The sequence below is a fragment of the Hibiscus syriacus genome, unplaced genomic scaffold (assembly GCF_006381635.1).
Source record: "Hibiscus syriacus cultivar Baekdansim isolate YM2019G1 unplaced genomic scaffold, ASM638163v2 tig00000340_pilon, whole genome shotgun sequence".
NCBI lineage: Eukaryota > Viridiplantae > Streptophyta > Magnoliopsida > Malvales > Malvaceae > Hibiscus > Hibiscus syriacus.
The window spans coordinates 38,603-58,277 of record NW_024061783.1 but is presented as its reverse complement, the minus strand read 5'-3'; the positions used below and the strand labels follow the sequence as shown (position 1 = coordinate 58,277).

The 19,675-nt window shown below is 37.0% G+C and overlaps 4 protein-coding genes across 4 annotated transcripts; 2 read left to right on the top strand and 2 right to left on the bottom strand.

Moving 5' to 3' along the window:
• Positions 1-338: 338 nt before the first annotated feature.
• LOC120192049 (flowering-promoting factor 1-like protein 2) lies at positions 339-663 on the bottom strand. Its single transcript, XM_039194933.1, has one exon. It carries the CDS (start codon positions 640-642, stop codon positions 343-345), a length of 300 nt encoding a protein of 99 aa, XP_039050864.1. The 5' UTR covers positions 643-663; the 3' UTR covers positions 339-342.
• Positions 664-2,457: 1,794 nt separating this feature from the next.
• Positions 2,458-3,532, top strand: LOC120200217 (fasciclin-like arabinogalactan protein 3). Its single transcript, XM_039201119.1, has one exon. The coding sequence runs from the start codon at positions 2,473-2,475 to the stop codon at positions 3,337-3,339; it is 867 nt and encodes a 288-aa protein (XP_039057050.1). The 5' UTR covers positions 2,458-2,472; the 3' UTR covers positions 3,340-3,532.
• A 3,194-nt stretch (positions 3,533-6,726) lies between these two features.
• On the bottom strand, positions 6,727-7,508 carry LOC120178731 (protein FAM32A-like). The gene is made up of 3 exons (XM_039184556.1): positions 7,359-7,508; positions 7,126-7,175; positions 6,727-6,963 (listed from the first exon to the last, which is right to left on the bottom strand). Exons 1-3 carry the CDS (start codon positions 7,505-7,507, stop codon positions 6,764-6,766), a joined length of 399 nt encoding a protein of 132 aa, XP_039040487.1. The 5' UTR covers position 7,508; the 3' UTR covers positions 6,727-6,763.
• A 5,232-nt stretch (positions 7,509-12,740) lies between these two features.
• LOC120178636 (putative RNA methyltransferase At5g10620) lies at positions 12,741-15,663 on the top strand. The gene is made up of 7 exons (XM_039184469.1): positions 12,741-12,879; positions 12,963-12,994; positions 13,079-13,221; positions 13,330-13,413; positions 13,606-13,768; positions 14,855-15,000; positions 15,624-15,663. Exons 1-7 carry the CDS (start codon positions 12,798-12,800, stop codon positions 15,661-15,663), a joined length of 690 nt encoding a protein of 229 aa, XP_039040400.1. The 5' UTR covers positions 12,741-12,797.
• The last annotated feature ends 4,012 nt before the right edge of the window (positions 15,664-19,675 follow it).

Genomic DNA, 19,675 nt, shown 5'->3' with positions numbered 1-19,675 from the left:
ATATTTGCATACAAAAAACACATCAGTCCATTTTATTATAGCAACTAGCAAGCTGAAATATTTACATACAAAACACACACCAGTCCACTTTATTATAGCAACTAGCAAGCAAATTAAGGAGACTTGCTAAAACCCTAGTGGAACCATTCTTGAAAACACACTGACAATGTTGCCCTGAAATATGAAATCGAAGCAACCTCATAAGCGGGGCAAACTAGAGTTAAGATCACACAAACAACTGAGAAACTGGTTGCGATATATAGTAAATAGAAGATATGTATAAGGAGGAAACAGAAAGCCGACTACTATATATGCTAAATATAGGTTGTTTCGAGTCTCACATCACATATCCCGTACATGGAAGACATTAGGGTTCTTAACTACTATGTAATACATGTGAACGGAGCAGAACTTGGAAAAGTCCTTAGGAAGCGAAATGAGATCAATGGAAGATTGCTTGTGGTATTGGTACAAGTCAGGATCACCCCCGAAGTACCTCTCCCACCCTAAATCTCTCAAAATGTTCTCAAGAGAAGAGTAGGATGATACAGCCTCACCTGATGCCAAGTGCACCAAAACCCTTCTCTTGGGGCTACTTTCAAGCCTATATACACCATTGTTAAATACCCAAACTCCAGACATTTTTTTGGGGGGTTTTGTTTTCTATATGTATTGTTCCTGGGTAAACTAAGAAAAGGTGTTGAGAGACTACTGTAGCTTGTTGGTGAGGGAAAGGGGGAGGCGAGGGGTCTATATATATATATATATGTACATGCGTGACAGGTGTACTGAGGTCTATCTCTCTCTCTATATATTGTGGGGCACCATGGGTTTAAATAAGAGGGTACATGGATGCCTTTAGGACATAATTTAGGCTACACATACCACCCGTGGAGGTGTGGTTTTAGATTTGCATAAGAATCCCTTTCTTTTCTTTTAATATATATGTTGTATGTTTAGTTTTCATCTGCTTTTATAACTGGGAATCACGTGACACTTTTTTATATTATAATAATAGCGGCTCACAGAAATCATTTTGAAAAGTCAGTCAATGGCAGTGAATGTTAGCATCATAAAACTAGAACAGTGTACTATATTCGCATCACGAGATGTCCACGTGAAATGAGCTGCACGCAGCAAAATCTTGTAATTTGATTGATTTTGGAAAGATGGTTCATTAGACTTAATCTCTTGTAAAACTATTTGTTGTATTGTTTTTTTTCTTTTGTTGTATTGTTTTTTTCTTTCTATTTATAAGATTTAAACTTAAAATTTTATTTATAATATAGATATCTATCACTTGATTAAATATATTTTATCTTAATAATATATAATATGAACACAAATTGTTTTTCTTCAAAAAAAATATGAACACAAATTACATAGTTTAATCTTTATACATGTAGTTAGGATGATAAATAAATTAAAATTTAGTTAACCCAATACTAATATTGATAGAAATAAATGCCAATTCGAAAATCATTGAAGCCTAAAGTAGCAAACTGAAATAATAAAGGACCACAACATTAGGTCTCAGTCGTCTTTATTAGGAGAGTAGAAATGCTATCCTCCGTGTTTTTAGTTGGTAAAAGAAATGCAATATAACCCACACTGCTTCACATGGGCTATAGTTCCATGGTCCTCCACCAAGAGCACCTTCATGCCCGTCTAGTCAAATCTATCATTAGAATGAACGTTGTCTCTGGATATTCATGCCAATGTGAACTCTACCTTTTCTTTTCTTTTCTTCTATTCATCCTCATTAAAGTGTTTTTTTGGACATTCTTTAAGATCAAATCCATTTTTAAAGATGTTTTCTGGTAATATTCCAAAGCAATTAGTAGAAGGGAAATGAAGAAGAGAGAATGGGCAGTGCCAGTGTGTAAAGCTGGGATTTGTGTATGCCTTTATGAACCATTCAGACACAGAAACAAGGGTCTGCCTTGCCTGTTTCTTTATTTGTGTTCCACTTTAAACATGTCGCATAACTTAAATGACACAGACCCTTCATTATCAATTACTATATTATATATTACTATTTTTCTTGCTAAAATTCCTATAAGAGGCCAATCTACACGTTATATATGTTTCGCTATGGATTCCAAAAACTTGTAGAGCTTAGCTTCTATTCCATCCTACACTATCGTTTTAATATCCAATTGTCCATAATTTTAGAGGAGGAAGCTGAGAATGGATTGTGTTTCGGTTGAACCCATATTTATGAAACAAAAAACTTTGATTGTTACAATTAAAAAAATAAGAAAAAAACCTTTAATATGATAATTATACTATATATATAGAGTGGAAACGTTCCAACAGCATGATATAGTATGGACATGTGGAATGGAGGTTGGACCAAAGCATGAAATGTAGGCACATTCTCCGGCAGGCTGGTATATAAATAAAGACATAATGGGCAAGTGGTAAGGCAGGATTAAACGGGCTTTGTTCTAATCAGCTTTCCACACCGAGATGGGTGTACTGAGTGCGAATGCCAAAGCCGGAGTCTACCTCCTCCACGTCGCTGCATTCTTCCTGGTCTTGTCCACTACCTCTACAGCATTAAACATCACCAAATCGCTTGAAGAGTACTTTGAGTTTAGCACTCTGAGCGATCTTCTCAAGAAGACCAAGTTGACCGAAGCTATCAACCATCGTCAAACCATTACGGTTCTAGCCTTGGACAACGGTGCCATCAAATCCATCGCAGACAGGCCCAACGATGAACTTAGGAAAATCCTCATGAATCACATTATCCTTGACTACTTCGATAAGGAAAAGATCCGAAAGCTGGGAAAGAAGAGTGCCCTTCTCACCACTTTGTATCAAACCACTGGCTCCGCTTCCAACCAAAATGGTTTCGTCAACCTTACAAGGATAGCACCCGGTGATGTTGTGTTCGGTTCAGCCACCAAGGGTTCACCACTAGTTGCTAAGCTTCTAGGTTCTGTCATTTCCCAGCCTTTCAACTTATCAGTCCTCCACATTAGCACACCCATCGTGGCTCCTGCCTTTGGTGATCCCGTCCTTGCTCCACCACCACCACCCGGTTCCAAGCCACCGGCCCCTGCTCCCAAGAAGTCTAAGTCTAGAAGTAGCAGTGCCCCTGGTCCCAATGAGGAGGAAGAAGCTGGGGATGAAGAGGCACCAGCGCCATCTCCATCCGATGCACCTGCCCCATCTCCTAAATCCTTCAAGGCCAAGTCGCCCCCTAAACCCAAAACTTCTGATGGCGATTACCAAGATTCTGAAGCGCCTTCTCCTTCCGCTTCTTCTTCACTAGTGTGGTCCTGGTCAAGCCTTGGCGTTGCAGCGCTCATAGGATTTGTAGCCTTCTAACGGAGTTTGCGATACTTGATAACGTGGAGAGCCAACCCAATTTTAGCTTTATATTTTTATATTATAACGAAAGCCAGGCTTGAGAAAGCCTAATCCCCGTTATATGAATAACTGAAACACTCCCATCTACTCACTTTTATATTTTTACAGTGTAGTGATTGAAAATTAATAAATTCCAATTATTTGTGATACATAAATGGATTATTTATCATTCTATCATATCCTTCCTAACTCTTATCAAAAGTACTTGCAACTCTATGCTATGCACGTAATGCAAAGAACTTCATACTAAAGTTAACTTATTCATAATATATGATACTTATATGATCTAAAGTGACTAATTTATTATGTTAATGTTATAAAAAATGTCCAAATTATGTAATTAGTTTTATTGATAGCTATAAAACCTTATTGTAGTTTTGAATATTTTTATTTTTTAATAAAATCAGCTACTTCTATTTAAAAATAGTTTTTTAACTGAAAGGTCATAATTTAAGTTTATTTGGACGCAGCAGCGCAACATTTTGAGGACACTTGAAAAAAAAACTGTCCTACTTATTTCGATGCAGCTTTATTTGGCGCCAAATTGTCTAAGCTAGCATGGCTAAAACTAATTTCAAAGAGACTCCCGGTGACGAGAATTTGGAATTCTCATGTTGCCACGTCATAGTTCTCTGACTAATGAACAAAGTTGAATTAACGACAGGTTCATGCTTGAACATAATCAGGTGCCCTACCTAAAATCTACTCGATTTGTGTGATGTGGAACTGTGGATGTCCACCTCGCTGATACATATCCATTCATGCTTTAAAGACCCTGGATGTGAGAAAAGGGGCCATCGGTAGATACAAGTGACGATGCCGGTGACCGGAGTGTACGGAGAAATAATGAACGGCTGTGTGTATTTTAAGGATTTGTTAGCCAAACAACATAATGTAAAGATTGAAATTGAGTTATTCAAAAAAAGGTACCCAAGCCTATTACATTCATTGGTATTTATAACCCATAACGAACTTAATAAAAAAACGGTCCAAAATATTATGGGCTAACCAATTAACAAACTACTACTAATTATATCTTATTTCTACCACTGGACAATCAAGTTGTTTTTGAGCCACCTCAACTGAGGGTAGGAGCAATGAACTTCAAAAATTGAGATCAAGCTGTCGATCCCGTACAATGATGAGAAGATCGGACTAGGAAAGGGATCTAGAGGTTCTGTAATTGTATTTCTATTAAGTGGATAGGTGTTGAAGATCTATCAATTGGTTGCAGTGGCAGTAATTGGCATTGTTATGAACCTTATAAGAAAAATTAAATGAAGAAAACCATGCAACCTAAGCGCCCTCCTTTTGCTGTTAATATAAGTGTCTACGGTTAGAAATCAAACTTGATTTCTATGAAAATTGAAAGTCAAATATGTCGGCAAAGCTTGGAAGCAACAAGCAACATCTAGAATAGTTAAGAAAATTATTGAGATAAAAAAATGTGATGAAATTACAACAATAAAGTGGTGATGTGGCACCATCAAAGAAATGCTTAATTATTAAAAAATGAGGAGGCAAAACAAAGTCAAAAAAGGCTGCAAGAAAAGAAGAAAGTGGCAATTTCTTAAAGCTTAAATTAGTCGGTTTAATTAGCTTATAAATATATGCAATGTATGAGATGTAATATAAGAGAAAGAATATGAGGAAAGCTTATAAAAGCAAGAATGAGAGATAGCTTAGCAAAGCTATTAAAGAGAGGGTAAAACTTAGCAAAGATTAGCAAAGCTATTAAAGAGAGGGTAAAACTTAGCAAAGCTTAAAATAGTGAGGTTGTGTTTGTAAACTAGCCGCAGCTAGTGTTGTAGTATTGTAATATTGATGTAGTGTCATTGTAACGTATTTTTTCTCGTATTAATAATATTTCAAGTTATAAAAATTACTGAGTGATCATCTACGCTTCCAACAAGTGGTATCAGAGCTTGGTTCGAGTTTAAAGTGGTGGAAAAAATGGCCAACATGATTCAACCTCAAATCCCGAGATTGACAAAGATAAATTATGACAATTGGAGCCTTCAAATGAATACATTACTAGGCTCCCAAGATTGTTGGGATATCATCGAGAATGATTACACCGAGCCTGAAAATGCAGCAATAGAAGCAGTCATGACCAATGAAGAAAAGAAGGTATTGAAGGAATCTCAGAAAAAAAGATAAAAGAGCGTTGTTTTTTATTTTTCAAGGAGTAGACGAATCTACTTTTGAAAAAGTTTCTGATGCGAAGACCGCAAAACAAATATGGGAGATTTTGTAAAAATCTCTACAAGGTGCTGAAAAAGCAAAGAAGAATACATAGCCGCAGTAGCGTGCACTTGCCAGGAAATGAAGAATCGATTGGAGATGATAAGCGGAGAAAAGCTTGGAATGAAAAATCAAGTTTGAGGGGGAGTGTTAGAAAGCAAACTTGATTTCTATGAAAGTTGAAAATCAAATATGTCGGTAAAGCTTGGAAGCAACAAGCAACATCTAGAATAGTTAAGAAAATTATTGAGATAAAAAATGTGATGAAATTGCAGCAACAAAGTGGTGATGTGGCACTAGCAAAGAAATGCTTAATTATTAAGAAAAATGATGAGGCAAAACAAAGTCAAAAAAGGCTGTAAGAAAAGAAGAAAATGGCATCTTCTTAAAGCTTAAATTAGTCGGTTTAATTAGCTTATAAATATATGCAGTGTATGAGATGTAATATAAGACAAGGAATATGAGGAAAGCTTATAAAAGTAAGAATGAGAGATAGCTTAGCAAAGCTATTATAGAGAGGGTAAAGCTTAGCAAAGCTTAGAATAGCGAGGTTGTGTTTGTAAACTAGCCGCAACTAGTGTTGTAGTATTGTAATATTGAGATAACGTCGTTATAACATATTTTGTCTCGTATTAATAATATTTCAAGTTAAAAAAATTATTGAGTGCCCATCTACGCTTCCAACATCTACAACCCTAGAGCATGCATGATTTGATCCATCTTCTTGTCGGTATAGGACTAAAGTTTCTGCTTTCGATGCTTTGGGCATTAAGAATTGATGGGTCAATTATGAAACTTCAATTGCACCGTATGATATAAATGCTTAACCATGCACCCAACAATGAGCAAAGCTCAACATTTAATCAGACATCAACCAGCTTGATCATCGACTTTCACAATAAATATAGGAGAAATATTGAGTCATGCATCAACCATCGTTATAAAAAAACACCCTCCATAGTGATGAAATCATACAAAACCTAAATGATAAGAAGATATCATTCCACAAACAAGGCATTGAAACAACGAATATTTTTTAACACAAGAGTTTTAGACAGTCTTGGTGCAAACAATACCGACACCTCTGAAATACATTTGCGGCAAATTAACCAGGACCCACTTTAGGAATGTCATAATGCTAAGTTAGATTAGCTAAATATTGGTTAAATTCCAGAATGCGATCATGGTGTGATTTGGTCGCCATTTTTTCCAGTCTTTGGAGCTCAAGTTGGCGTGTCTGCTGTAGGAATTTTCTCTCCGCTGAAGTAAGGTGATCCTCAAAAGCATTAGGTTCTCCATGGTTGTTAGTGGAATCTATTGACAATATTTTGTTTTCACCTGTAATTGTCAATAACACATTAATGAATTAAATGAAGACATCATATAAGCAAAAATGAAGGGCATATACACTTAATGAATCAGAATCTCATAATGTCTATAATAAAAGGAGAGTATTTCCTTTAGAGGCCACTGTAAGCTGTCTCCTATCTAAATAAAGACCCTTTGCAACTAACTTGGAAGGAAAACAGAAGAAAAACTCATAATTTCCACTTTCCATAGAATAATAAAAACCATAACTAATCTCCAAACTCTTCATTTAAAGTCTACACTTGAGTGTGTCTATAGGGTTTAATCATAGAATTTCAACACAGTCTGCAACTAATCTCCAAACTCTTAATAAACACAAAATCTGAAATCTGAAGAAGATAGATTAAGCAAAGGGCAAGTGGAACCAACACTGGGAGTGGGAGGCATAACGGTGTTTGTGCTTATTCCTCTTCTTTTTGGAAATGACATCCACCTCGGCTTTAGCTTTAACAACTTCGAGCGGTTTCTCTTTCAGGCTCAGTCTTCCCCCGACAATGTTCTGGTACGCTGACATCTGAAGACTTATAAAACAAATGCAAATGCAAATACCAAATAAAGAATTCATCAGAGAAACGAGAATGCAAATGATGATTAATTAGACTTAAGTTACTGAGTTCAGTTGAACAAGAAAGTCTTTTCTGTTGGTTTTTTGGCAAATTTTGAATCCCACATTGGTTTTGTATAAGGAGGAGGGAAAATTATTTTGTTATAAATAGAGCCCCCTCCTCGTTAGTTTAACATCCCACAAATATAAGTATTCTTCTATATTAAAGGTTATTTGTACTCTTTCTCTCTCTTTGTATTATTTCCTCTATTAGTGAAATATTATTTTAGAAGTGTTCGAGGACGTAGGCATAATTTTGGCCTAACCTCGTTAAATTTTGCTGTTCTCTTTTATGTCTATTTAATAGCTATTATCGGGTATAGTTGTTGTTAATTATTGTCCTATTAAAATTACTTGTCTTGGTAGTTATGTCTAAAGAGAGTGGGTTTTAAGAGGGACCATTGTGACCCCTCCACTCTTTCCTAGGAATCTACCTTGGGGTGATTTTTAGTACAATCATTTTCACACTAGTCACCTAGATAATAGTTTTCAAGGTGAATTTGTTATTATTGGTGGAAATTAACCCGAATTCCACAACAATTGACATCAAAGCTCTTGGTTTATTTTAGTATGCTCTGTGGTTGTGGCTTATGCTAATCTTCTACATTAGAAAAAAATTTCCTTTGGCTAATTGACATTCCGCATTGACAGCTATTAAATAGAATTTGTAGCAGAAATGGCAGACGACACAAAAATATTCACATCATTGTCAACAACTTCTTCATCTTCAATTTTGGTAAGAAATGATGTGACAAATGTTAGATTTCCAGTGGAGATTTTTGATGGCACCGGTCATTTCAGCATATGGCAAAGTGAGGTTATAGATGCCCTATTTCAGCAGGGTCTAGACAGTGTTATTGAAGGAGAGAAACCAGATGATATTGAGGAGAAAGAATGGAAGAGGATCAATAGATTAGCATGTGGTACTATTCGATCGTGTCTTTCTAGAGAGCATAAATATGCATTTTCTAAGGAAACTTCTGCAAGTAAATTATAGAAGGCACTGGAGGAGATATTTTTAAAGAAAAGCGGTCAGAACAAGCTCTAGATGAAAAAGAGATTGTTCCGCTTCAACTATGTACCATGTACCACTATGAATGATCACATCACTAGTTTTAATCAGTTTGTGACTGATCTGATAAATGTGCCTTTTGTCGAGAAAATGACACTAGAAGAAAGTATGTCTCAGGTTAAAGAATAAAGGCAAACCTGAAAGGGGAAAGGCTGTCTCAGAATCAAATGTGGTCGAGTATGATGATGCAGATTCAGATTTCGCATTCGCTGCTACACCATCAACCAGCTGTTTCAGTTCATGGCTGCTAGATTCAGCTTGTATCCACCATATGAACCCCAATAGAGAATGGTTCTTTGATTTTAAAGAACTAAAAGGTGGAATTATCTACACAACAAATAATTCTCCTCTTGACACACTTGGGATTGGTTCAATTCACTTGAGGAATCAGGATGGATCAATCAGAACCTTAACATGTGTCCATTATGTACCAGATTTAATGAGAAATATCATCTCTATAGGAACTTTAGAGTCAAAAGGTTTAGAAATAAGGGAAAAAGATGGGATTATGAGGATTATCTCTGGTGCACTGGTAATAATGAAGGGAATCCGGAAAAGAAACAATGTGTATTACTTTCTGGGTAGTACAATTGTTGGGACAGCAGCAGTGACAGCTTCTACTGATGAACATGAATCAGAAGCAACCAGGTTATGGCATATGCATTTGGGGCATGTTGGTGAAAAATTCTTGAAATTGCTGATAGATCAAGGATTATTGAAGGGTACTCGGGCTTACAAATTAGCTTTTTGTAAGCATTTTATCAAAGGGAAGAAGACGAGGGTGAAATTTGGAACAACAATCTATGATACTAAATGTATTTTAGATTATGTTCATTCAGATGTATGAGGGCCTTCCAAGACAACTACATTGGGAGGAACACACTATTATGTCACCTTTGTTGATGATTTTTCCCGGAGAGTTTGGGTGTATACAATGAAGACAAAGGATGAGGTGCTAGGATTTTTCCTTAAATGAAAAAAGATGGTAAAGACTCAAACATGCAGAAAAATCAAACGTCTCCATACAGACAATGGTGGAGAGTACAAAAATGATCCATTTCTGAAAGTCTGTGAAGAAGAAGGTATATTAAGGCACTTCATTGTCAGATATACACCACAACAGAATGGGTTGACAGAGCGTATGAACCGAACATTAGTGGAGAAGGTTCGGTGTATGTTGTCTAATGTCGGGTTAGGCAAAGAATTTTGGGCTGAGGCTTTGGTCTATGCTTATCACCTTATCAACCGCTTACCATCGACTGCTATTGGTGGTAAAACACCATTAGAGAAATGGTTTGGAGAATCTGCTACAGATTATGATTCCTTACATGTGTTTGGTTCCACTGCATACTACCATGTTAAGGAGTCAAAACTGGATCCAAAAGCAAAGAAGGCGATCTTTATGATGATCACCTCTGGTATGAAATATTATTGTCTTTGGTGTCCAAAAATAAAGAAAATAATCTTCAGGAGAGATGTTACCTTTGATGAATCTACTATGTTGAGAAATGTGACTTCAAAAAAATTAGAGCAGACAGATAGAACTCCCAAATAGGTGGTGTTTGAAGGAAGCAGAATTATCCCAGTCAGTAAAGAAATTGATGTTGACTCTCATATGGTAGAAGAAGAGTCATATGAAGAAGATGTTCAGACCCAAGAACCTCCACAGCAACATGAATCAATTGCACTCAGAAAAGGAAAGAGGACCATTAGACAACCTGCTCGTTATGCTGATATGGTCTCTTTTGCATCACCAATTGCAATTGATGACGTTCCTATCACTTTTAATGAAGCAGTCCAAAGTTCAGAACATAAAAAGTAAAGGATCGCCATGAATGAAGAAATGAAATCCCTTCAAAAGAATCAGACGTGAAAACTAACTAGTCTTTTGAAGGGAAAAAATGCAATTGGGTGCAATTGGGTATATGCAAAGAAAGATGGATTTTATGACAAGAATAACATCCGCTACAAAGCAAGATTGGTGGCTAAAGGCTACGCTCAAATGGAGGGAGTTGATTATAATGAAGTATTTTCTCCAGTTGTAAAACATTCCTCCATCAGAATTTTGTTGGCTTTGGTAGCGCAGTTGGATTTGGAACTAGTTCAGATGGATATAAAAACTGCATTTTTACATGGAGACTTGAATTAGGAAATCTATATGACTCAGCCAGATGGATTCAAAGTTGTTGAAAAAGAAGAGATGGTGTACAAATTAGAAAAATCATTATACAGATTGAAGCAATCTCCAAGGTAGTGGTACAAGTGATTTGATAAGTTTATGATAGGGCAGAAGTATACAAGAAACAAATATGATCATTGTGTGTATTTACGCAAGCTACAAGACGGATCCTATGTATATATTCTTCTTTGTGTTGATGATATGCTGATAGCTTCCAAGAGTCTGACAGAAATTGCGAAACTAAAGACTCAATTGAATAGGGAGTTTGAGATGAAGGATCTTGGTGAAGCGAAGAAGATTCTAGGCATGGAAATATCAAGGGATAAGAAATTGGGGAGGCTTTTTTTGTCTCGAAAAGAATATCTGAGGAATGTACTAAAACATTTTAGTATGAATGAGAAGTCAAAACCAGTTACTACACCTCTTGCTTCTCATTTCAAGCTCGGTGCATCCATGTCACCTAAGGATGATGCAGAATGGGAATACATGTCAAAGGTTCCGTATGCAAGTGCTTTTGGTAGCTTGATGTATGCAATGGTGTGTACGAGACACGATATTTCATAGGCAGTTGGGGTTGTGAGCAGGTATATACATGATCTTGGAAAGGAGCATTGGCAAGCTGTGAAATGGATTCTGCGGTATATTTTGAACACCGTAGATGTTGGTTTGGTCTTTCAGCAGGACAAACAAGATGGTCAGTATGTAGTTGGGTATTATGATTCAGACTATGCAGGTGATTTGGACAAGCGTCGATTAACTACTGGTTATGTGTTTACATTTGCAAAAGCACCAGTCAGTTGGAAGTCCACCTTATAGTCAACAATGGCTTTTTCTACTATAGAGGCAGAGTATATGGTAGTTACAGAGGCTGTGAAGGAGGAATTTGGCTTCAAGGGTTGCTTAGTGAATTGGGAATGGAACAGAAGCATATCAAACTGCACTGTGACAGTCAGAGTGCTATTTATTTAGCAAAGAACCAGGTTTACCATGCAAGGACGAAGCACATCGATGTTCGATATCACTTTGTACGAGAGATTCTAGAAGAAGGTGGAGTCATAATCCAGAAGATTCGGACTACTGAGAATCCTGCTGATATGTTGACAAAAGTGGTAATTGCGGTCAAGTTTAAACATTGTTTAGACTTGGTCAATATTGTTACAAATTGAAAGATGAATTTGTAGACACTACTGAAGATTGGATTTTTTTAGAGATGTGTGTGGAATTTGCCAAGGTGGAGATTTGTTGGTTTTTTGGAAAATTTTGAATCCCACATTGGTTTTGTATAAGGAGGAGGAGAAATTCTTTTGTTATAAATAGAGCCCTCCTCCTCCTTAGTTTAGCATCCCACAAATATAAGCATTCTTCTATATTAAAGGCTATTTGTGCTCTTTCTCTCTCTTTGTAATATTTTCTCTTTTAGTAAAATATTATTTTAGTAGTGTTCGAGGACGTAGGCATAATTTTGGCCTAACCTCGTTAAATTTTGGTGTTCTCTTTGATGTCCATTGTGACCCTCCACTCTTTCCTGGGAATCTACTTTGGGGTGATTTTTAGTACAATCGTTTTCACACTAGTCACCTAGATAATAGTTTTCAAGGTAAATTTTTTATTATCGGTGGAAATTAACCCGAATTCAACAACATTTTCTTCATCCTCTCCTCTAGGTTCTAGAGACAACAGACCTTTCCGGAACCCATTCAAGTGTCATTTTATACTTGTATAATAAATGAATAAATAAATAAATAAATAAATAAATAAATAAGAGAACTCGACATAGAAACGCTGTCGTTTGCACCCTTTTACATTTACCACATGTTGCGGTGATCGCCAGAAATTCAAACCCTGGTTGCTAATTGCTACAGATAAATAAAAAGGAAGAAGAAATGTTACAGTATTTACTCTTACGCCATTTCTAACAGAGTAGAATTCAGTAGAGCTAAAAGTCTGTGATGGTAATGGCAGTAATGGCAGTGCCAATATCCGCGTGTGGGGTTACCCTTCAGTGCACGAATTGCAGCTCTTATTCGTCAGGTTCTTCCTTCTTATCAATCAAACTACTAATATTTGCTCTACACTTCTATTAATCTCTATTCTCAAATCAAAACTATATCCAGGTAAAGAATGCAAATATGCTGGTCAATCCGTGGTAAAAATTTTCACTTTGTTTATTAGTTTGTGGTTTATTAATTAATATAATGGCTCTGAGGGTTTCATTGGCGGGGCTGGGCAGAGAGCATTACCTATTAAAATCCTGACGGTAGGAAAGGCGAGGCTCCCTGTTGTACAATTGCTGGTGGATGAATATATTGCAAAGCTCAAAAGTTATTGTCATATTGATGATGTTCAAATTTGCTCCAATCCTAAGAATGCGTTGTACAGTCTTTCCTTTATGCATTATTACCCGTTGATATAATTAGTGGTCTTCGTTTTTGGAATAACCTTTCAATGTTGTCTTAGAACTTCAATTTTATGGGTTTGTAGCAATGCGAGGGCACAGGTTGAAGATGAAGACACGGCTATTGAGATACTACTATTCCGACATTATATGCTTGAAGAATTTTATGGGTTTGTTCAATATTAATTGAACTAAATAGTGGTGATGTTGGAAAGTGGTATCATTCCTTGAAGAATAATCTGTTCTCGTGGAATCCCCCTCCATCGGGTTTCTTCAAATTGAATGTGGATGGGGCTGTGATGAGGGATTGGAATAGAAGTGATATTGTTGGTATTTTGAAAAATGATGGGGTTTTTTTCGAGGTTGTTGGGTTCTGGTCCTCCTATTCTTGCTGAATTGAGGGCCATTCAAATTGGTTTAACTTGGTTTGTGGAATCAAAATGGTGTGGTAAGGGTAAACTTATTATAGAGATGGATTTAGAAGTTGTAGTCAAATGGATTAAGTTTCCGGAAGCTTGTCATAATGTGTTCTCACCGCTAGGGATGGGCATGAGACCCGAATCCAATTCGATCCTTTTTTTTAAAAAATAAATCGGGTTCGGGTCGGGTTTTTTTAAATGTGATGTTTGGGTCGGGTGAGATTCGGGTTTAGGGTGAAAAATACCCGACCCGGAAAAAATATATAATTTTACTTTATATATTTAAGAATAATTATAATAATATCCCTCGATATATTATTTTTTCTAATTAAATCATTGTTTTTATTGAATAAAAATATTTTTTTTATTATTTCGAGTCGGGTCGGGCCGGGTTTTTAAATTATATATCGGGTCGGGTTCGGGTCGGGTCAGATTTGGGGTGGAGGATTTCTTGTTCTAGGGTCGGGTCGGGTCGGGTGGACAAAAAATCCAACTCAACCCGACCCATGTCCATCCCTACTCACCTCTGGTTAAGGAAATTGTCAGTGTTGTAATGAAATATAGGGTTGCTGTAAGATCAATTAAAAATGTTGTAAATTGGGAGGCTAACGCTTTAGCTAAGTCAAATATAGGATAATTGTCTTCGGATGTACGACGAGGTACTTATGTATAATGACATATATGAAGGGTTTTTTTTTAATAAGACCTATTTTCTTATAAAAAAATTAATATTACCCACCAGTATTGAGATACCACTTTCCGACATAAAATGCTTATACCTGCAAATATATTAGTAGGCACTAGGCAGAATAATTTTGGGACTTTTTGACCTCGGTTGCAATTTGGTGATTAAGGGCATCAGCATAATTTTTTTCCTCTGGGGGTGAACTTAAATTATAAATTTTTTTGGGTGTCAACATGTATTTTTGCCACTGTTTTAGAAAGACCGAATCTCAATTTATCATTTTAAGGGGGCAAAATGTAATTTTACTATGTATTAATTAATGATTTTATAAATTTTAGAGGGGGTTAAACAAAATTTTACCAATTTAGGCGGGACATGGTCGCTGCCAGCCCCCTCTAGATTCACCTCCGTGATGATGCATGCTTTTTAACTCCACGTTGCTTGAATAAGATATTTAAAAGAATGACTAATCCATGGCATGTGTTTTTGCGATTTGACATGTTTAAGGGAGCTTCAAGATTATCATTTTGCATTGGTGGTCCTTATGGTCATGGACAACAAGTCCGAAAACATGCTAATGTGTCGATCAAGTTGTCTTCTATGGTATTGAATCATCAAATTGCACTTGTCGTGCTCATGGAACAACTTTTTAGGTGAGAAAAGGTTACTTAAAGTTCCATCTTCAATAACATCGCATACATTCAATATTGTGAAATGTAGAAAAACATTCATTGCGTAATCATATTTGTTAGTTATAACAAAAAAATTGCTTATTTGACAGAAATGTGATTCTGAGTTATGTTTGTTCACTGGCTGCTTTCAGCTATACTTTTGGGTCAATCAATGGAGGAGAGGGACTTGTCTGTCGTGGTTGCGTGAGCTGGTTATAGATGGGAAGTTATTGGAGATATTATTGAGTTAAAACCATATAAACCATTGTGAATTGCTAGTGGTTGTTAATTTCTCTGTTAACAGTTTTTGTGGTGGATGGTTATAATGTCTATTCAAAATGGTTAAACTTAATTGAATTGCTTAGGCTTAGGATTAGGTTGACCTGTGTTATCATATGTTTCCTTTTTGTTTCTTTTATTTGCCTTTAATTCTCTTGCCTTGACTTTTTTATCTATTTTTGTGATTGCTTATGGAACTAGTAATGGAAGAAAAAAAAGAATAACTTGCCCCATTCTCTGCATATCATTTAGTGCTTACCAGCAAATTGTGTTTTAAGAATTTCCGGATTTTAAACTATGGGAGTTAACGTATCATTTGATTTCAGGTCATGGACTATTCTGAAAGGACAAATGTACCATCATTAGCCCTGACTTCAGGTCAAGCATACTGCATAGGTAAACTGAAATCCTTATCTGTTGCTTCCTCTTCTCCATGCTATTTGCTTATGCTATGGATATGTTCAGTGGTTGCATTAGCCTGATATGCAACAAATCATCCCAATGGGAATGCATGAGATACTTATGATTGGGCATGGCATGTTTTCCCTCCACTCTTCAGTTTTTTATTTATTAATATGGTGTGGTCAAGAATTGAAATCTTCTGGTAAGGTTTGTCATTAATTGTAATGCTGGCCTTTAACTCTGATTATCTCAGATAATGAGTTAAGATTGCTTAATAGGACAGTGTTCTTTTCTGTCAGCTTAGCATTGATTTTACCATGTTATTTGTTGATCCTGTTGCCATAGTTGCGCCAATACCAACTGACAGACGTAGGGTACCACTGTACTTGTCTTATTTACGTATTTTGCATCTCTGGTTGTGACATGGTAGTACTTCTATTCCTATCTATGATTTCACTTCTACCTGTGCAGATTGAAGTTTATGTGAGAACCTACATTCGTATTCTTGCGCTCGGCACCAAGACCAAATGAACTTAGATTGAAAGCAATCATGTGTGCTGCTGACGGACTGACAACAATTTTGAGGAGGCATAGACAAAGTTTGGAGAATGTTGAACTCAGCAAATTAAAGCTTATGCATTGTCTTTATTGTATCATGTAGATACAACTGAAAGATTCACGTACATCTGTGGTGATAAAAGGATTTAACATTCAAGGCAATCCCAAGCCACAGCAAAGGAATGTCATTGTCCGGGGTAATCTGTGTACCAAATAAAAGAAAAGAAAATGCTGTTAACAGGGAGAAGGTTAAAATGAAATATGATATTGAAGCATATTATTGTTTTACCATTTAGGGGAGATGAGAGGGCAAAATTAGGATCTGCTTGTACTTTCATTTAGTGATTGAAAGCTCTAAATTTGGAGTTAAAAGAAATAAATGAAAGCTGGTTGTTTTGGAAAGCCCTGAAAAGCAGCCTTGTCCAACTGTTATCTGTTGGTTTTTGGCAAAAGTCCCACATTGGTTGTGTATAAGGAGGAGGGGAAATTCTTTTGTTATAAATAAAGCCCTCCTCCTCCTTAGTTAATCATCTCACAAATATAAGCCTTCTTCTATTTTAAAGGCTATTTGTATTCTTTCTCTCTTTGTAATATTTCCTCTATTAGTGAAATATTTTGGTGTTCTCTTTTATGTCTATTTGATAGCTATTGTCGGGTATAGTTGTTGTCAATTATTGTCCTATTAAAATTACTTGTCTTGGTAGTTCTGTCTAAGGAAAGTGGGTTTTAAGAGGGACCATTGTGACCCCTCCTCTTTCCTGGGAATCTACCTTGGGGTGATTTTTAGTACAATCGTTTTCACACTAGTCACCTAGATAATAGTTTTCAAGGTGAATCTGTTATTGGTGGAAATTAACCCGAATTTCACAACAATTGGTATCAGCGCTCTTGGTTTATTTTAGTATGCTCTGTGGTTGCGGCTTAGGCTGATCTTCCACATCAGAAAAATTTCCTTGGGATAATTGACATTCTGCATTGGCAGCTATTAAATAGAATTTGTAGCAGAAATGGCAGACGCTTCTTCATCTTCAATTTTGGCAAGAAACGCTGTGACAAATGTTAGATTTGCAGTGGAGATTTTTGATGGCATCGGTCATTTCGGCATGTGGCAAAGCGAGGTTCTAGATGCCCTATTTCAGCAGGGTCTAGACATTGCTATTGAAGGAGAGAAACCAGATGATGTTGAGGAGAAAGAATGGAAGATGATCAATAGAATGTCATGTGGTACTATTCGATCGTGTCTTTCTAGAGAGCAGAAGTATGCATTTTCTAAGGAAACTTCTGCAAGTAAATTGTGGAAGGCACTGGAGGAGAAATTTTTGAAGAAAAGCGGTCAGAACAAACTCTACATGAAAAAGAGACTGTTCCGCTTCAACTATGTACCAGGTACCACTATGAATGATCACATTACTAGCTTTAATCAGCTGGTGACTGATCTGATGAATATGGACGTGACTTTTGAAGACGAAGATCTGGCTCTGATGTTGATGGGATCACTTCCTGATGAGTTTGAGTATCTTGAAACTACTCTACTTCATGGGAAGGTTGATGTGTCTCTCAATGAAGTAACTGCTGCCCTTGTATAGTTATGAATTGAGAAAGAAAGACAAACAAGAAAACACAAGTGTCGAAGCAGAAGCTCTTGTTGTTAGAGGCCGTTCCAAGAGTCAGAATAAAGGAAGCAGAGGGAGATCGAAGTCAAAGTCCAGATTGAGCAAAGATGAATGTGCCTTTTGTCGAGAAAAAGGGCACTGGAAGAAAGAATGTCCCAGGCTAAAGAATAAAGGCAAACCTGAAAGGGGGGAAGACTGTCTCAGAATCAAATGTGGTCGAGTATGATGATGGAGATTCAGATTTCGCATTCGCTGCTACGCCATCAACCAGCTGTTCCAGTTCATGGCTGTTAGATTCAGCTTGTAGCCACCATATGACCCCCAATAGAGAATGGTTCTTTGATTTTAAAGAACTAAAAGGTGGAATTGTCTACACAGCAAATAATTCCCCTCTTGACACACTTGGGATTGGTTCAATTCGCTTGAGGAATCAGGATGGATCAATCAGAACCTTAACAGGTGTCCATTATGTACCAGATTTAATGAGAAATCTCATCTCTGTGGGAACCTTAGAGTCAAAAGGTTTAGAAGTGAGGGCAAAAGATGGAATTATGAGGATTATCTCTGGTGCACTGGTGATAATGAAGGGAATCCGAAAAAGAAATAATGTGTATTACTTTCTGGGTAGTACAATTGTTGGGACATCAGCAGTGGCAGCTTCTACTGATGAACAGGAGTCAGAAGCAACCAGGTTATGGCATATGCGCTTGGGGCATGTTGGTGAAAAATCCTTGAAATTACTGATAGATCAAGGATTATTGAAGGGTGCTCGGGCTTGCAAATTAGCTTTTTGTGAGCATTGCATCAAAGGGAAGAAGACGAGGGTGAAATTTGGAACAGCAATCCATGATACTAAAGGTATTTTGGATTATGTTCATTCAGATGTATGGGGGCCTTCCAAGACAACTTCATTGGGAGGAACACACTATTATGTCACCTTTGTTGATGATTTTTCCCGGAGAGTTTGGGTGTATCCAATGAAGACAAAGGATGAGGTGCTAGGATTTTTCCTTAAATGGAAAAAGATGATGGAGACTCAAACAGGCAGAAAAATCAAACATCTCCGTACAGACAATGGTGGAGAGTACAAAAATGATCCATTTCTGAAAGTCTGTGAAGAGGAAGGTATTGTTAGGCACTTCACTGTCAGAGGTACACCACAACAGAATGGAGTGGCAGAGCGTATGAACCGGACATTAGTGGAGAAGGTTCGGTGTATGTTGTCTAATGCTGGGTTAGGCAAAGAATTTTGGGCTGAGGCTTTGGTCTATGCTTGTCACCTTGTCAACCGCTTACCATCGACTGCTATTGGTGGTAAAACACCATTAGAGAAATGGTTTGGAGTACCTGCTACAGATTATGATTCCTTACATGTGTTTGGTTCCACTGCATACTACCATGTTAAGGAGTCAAAGCTGGATCCAAGAGCAAAGAAGGCGATTTTTATGGGGATCACCTCTGGTGTGAAAGGCTATCGTATTTGGTGTCCAGAAACAAAGAAAATAATCTTCAGCAGGGATGTTACCTTTGATGAATCTACCATGTTGAGAAAGGTGACTTCAGAAAAATTGGAGCAGACAGATGGAACTCCCAAAAAGGTGGAGTTTGAAGGAAGCAAATTTGTCCCAACCAGTAAAGAAAATGATGTTGACTCTCCTATGGTAGAAGAAGAGTCAGATGAAAAAGAGGTTCAGACCCAAGAACCTCCACAGCAACATGAATCAATTGCACTCAGAAAGGGAAAGAGGACCATTAGACAACCTGCTCTTTATGCTGATATGGTCTCTTTTGCATCACCAATTGCA

What these genes read in the sequence shown, in the direction of transcription:
- LOC120192049 (XM_039194933.1), bottom strand. Translation starts at nt 642, where the DNA reads ATGTCTGGAGTTTGGGTATTTAACAATGGTGTATATAGGCTTGAAAGT.
- LOC120178731 (XM_039184556.1), bottom strand. Translation starts at nt 7,507, where the DNA reads ATGTCAGCGTACCAGAACATTGTCGGGGGAAGACTGAGCCTGAAAGAG. An exon ending in GCCTCCCACTCCCAGTGTTG is followed by an intron (nt 7,176 to 7,358) that starts GTTCCACTTGCC and finishes TTCTATGGAAAG; the next exon opens with TGGAAATTATGAGTTTTTCT. An exon ending in TTCCAAGTTAGTTGCAAAGG is followed by an intron (nt 6,964 to 7,125) that starts GTCTTTATTTAG and finishes TGACAATTACAG; the next exon opens with GTGAAAACAAAATATTGTCA.
- LOC120178636 (XM_039184469.1), top strand. Translation starts at nt 12,798, where the DNA reads ATGGTAATGGCAGTAATGGCAGTGCCAATATCCGCGTGTGGGGTTACC. An exon ending in AATATGCTGGTCAATCCGTG is followed by an intron (nt 12,995 to 13,078) that starts GTAAAAATTTTC and finishes GGGGCTGGGCAG; the next exon opens with AGAGCATTACCTATTAAAAT. An exon ending in ATGCTTGAAGAATTTTATGG is followed by an intron (nt 13,414 to 13,605) that starts GTTTGTTCAATA and finishes GTTTTTTTCGAG; the next exon opens with GTTGTTGGGTTCTGGTCCTC.
- LOC120200217 (XM_039201119.1), top strand. Translation starts at nt 2,473, where the DNA reads ATGGGTGTACTGAGTGCGAATGCCAAAGCCGGAGTCTACCTCCTCCAC.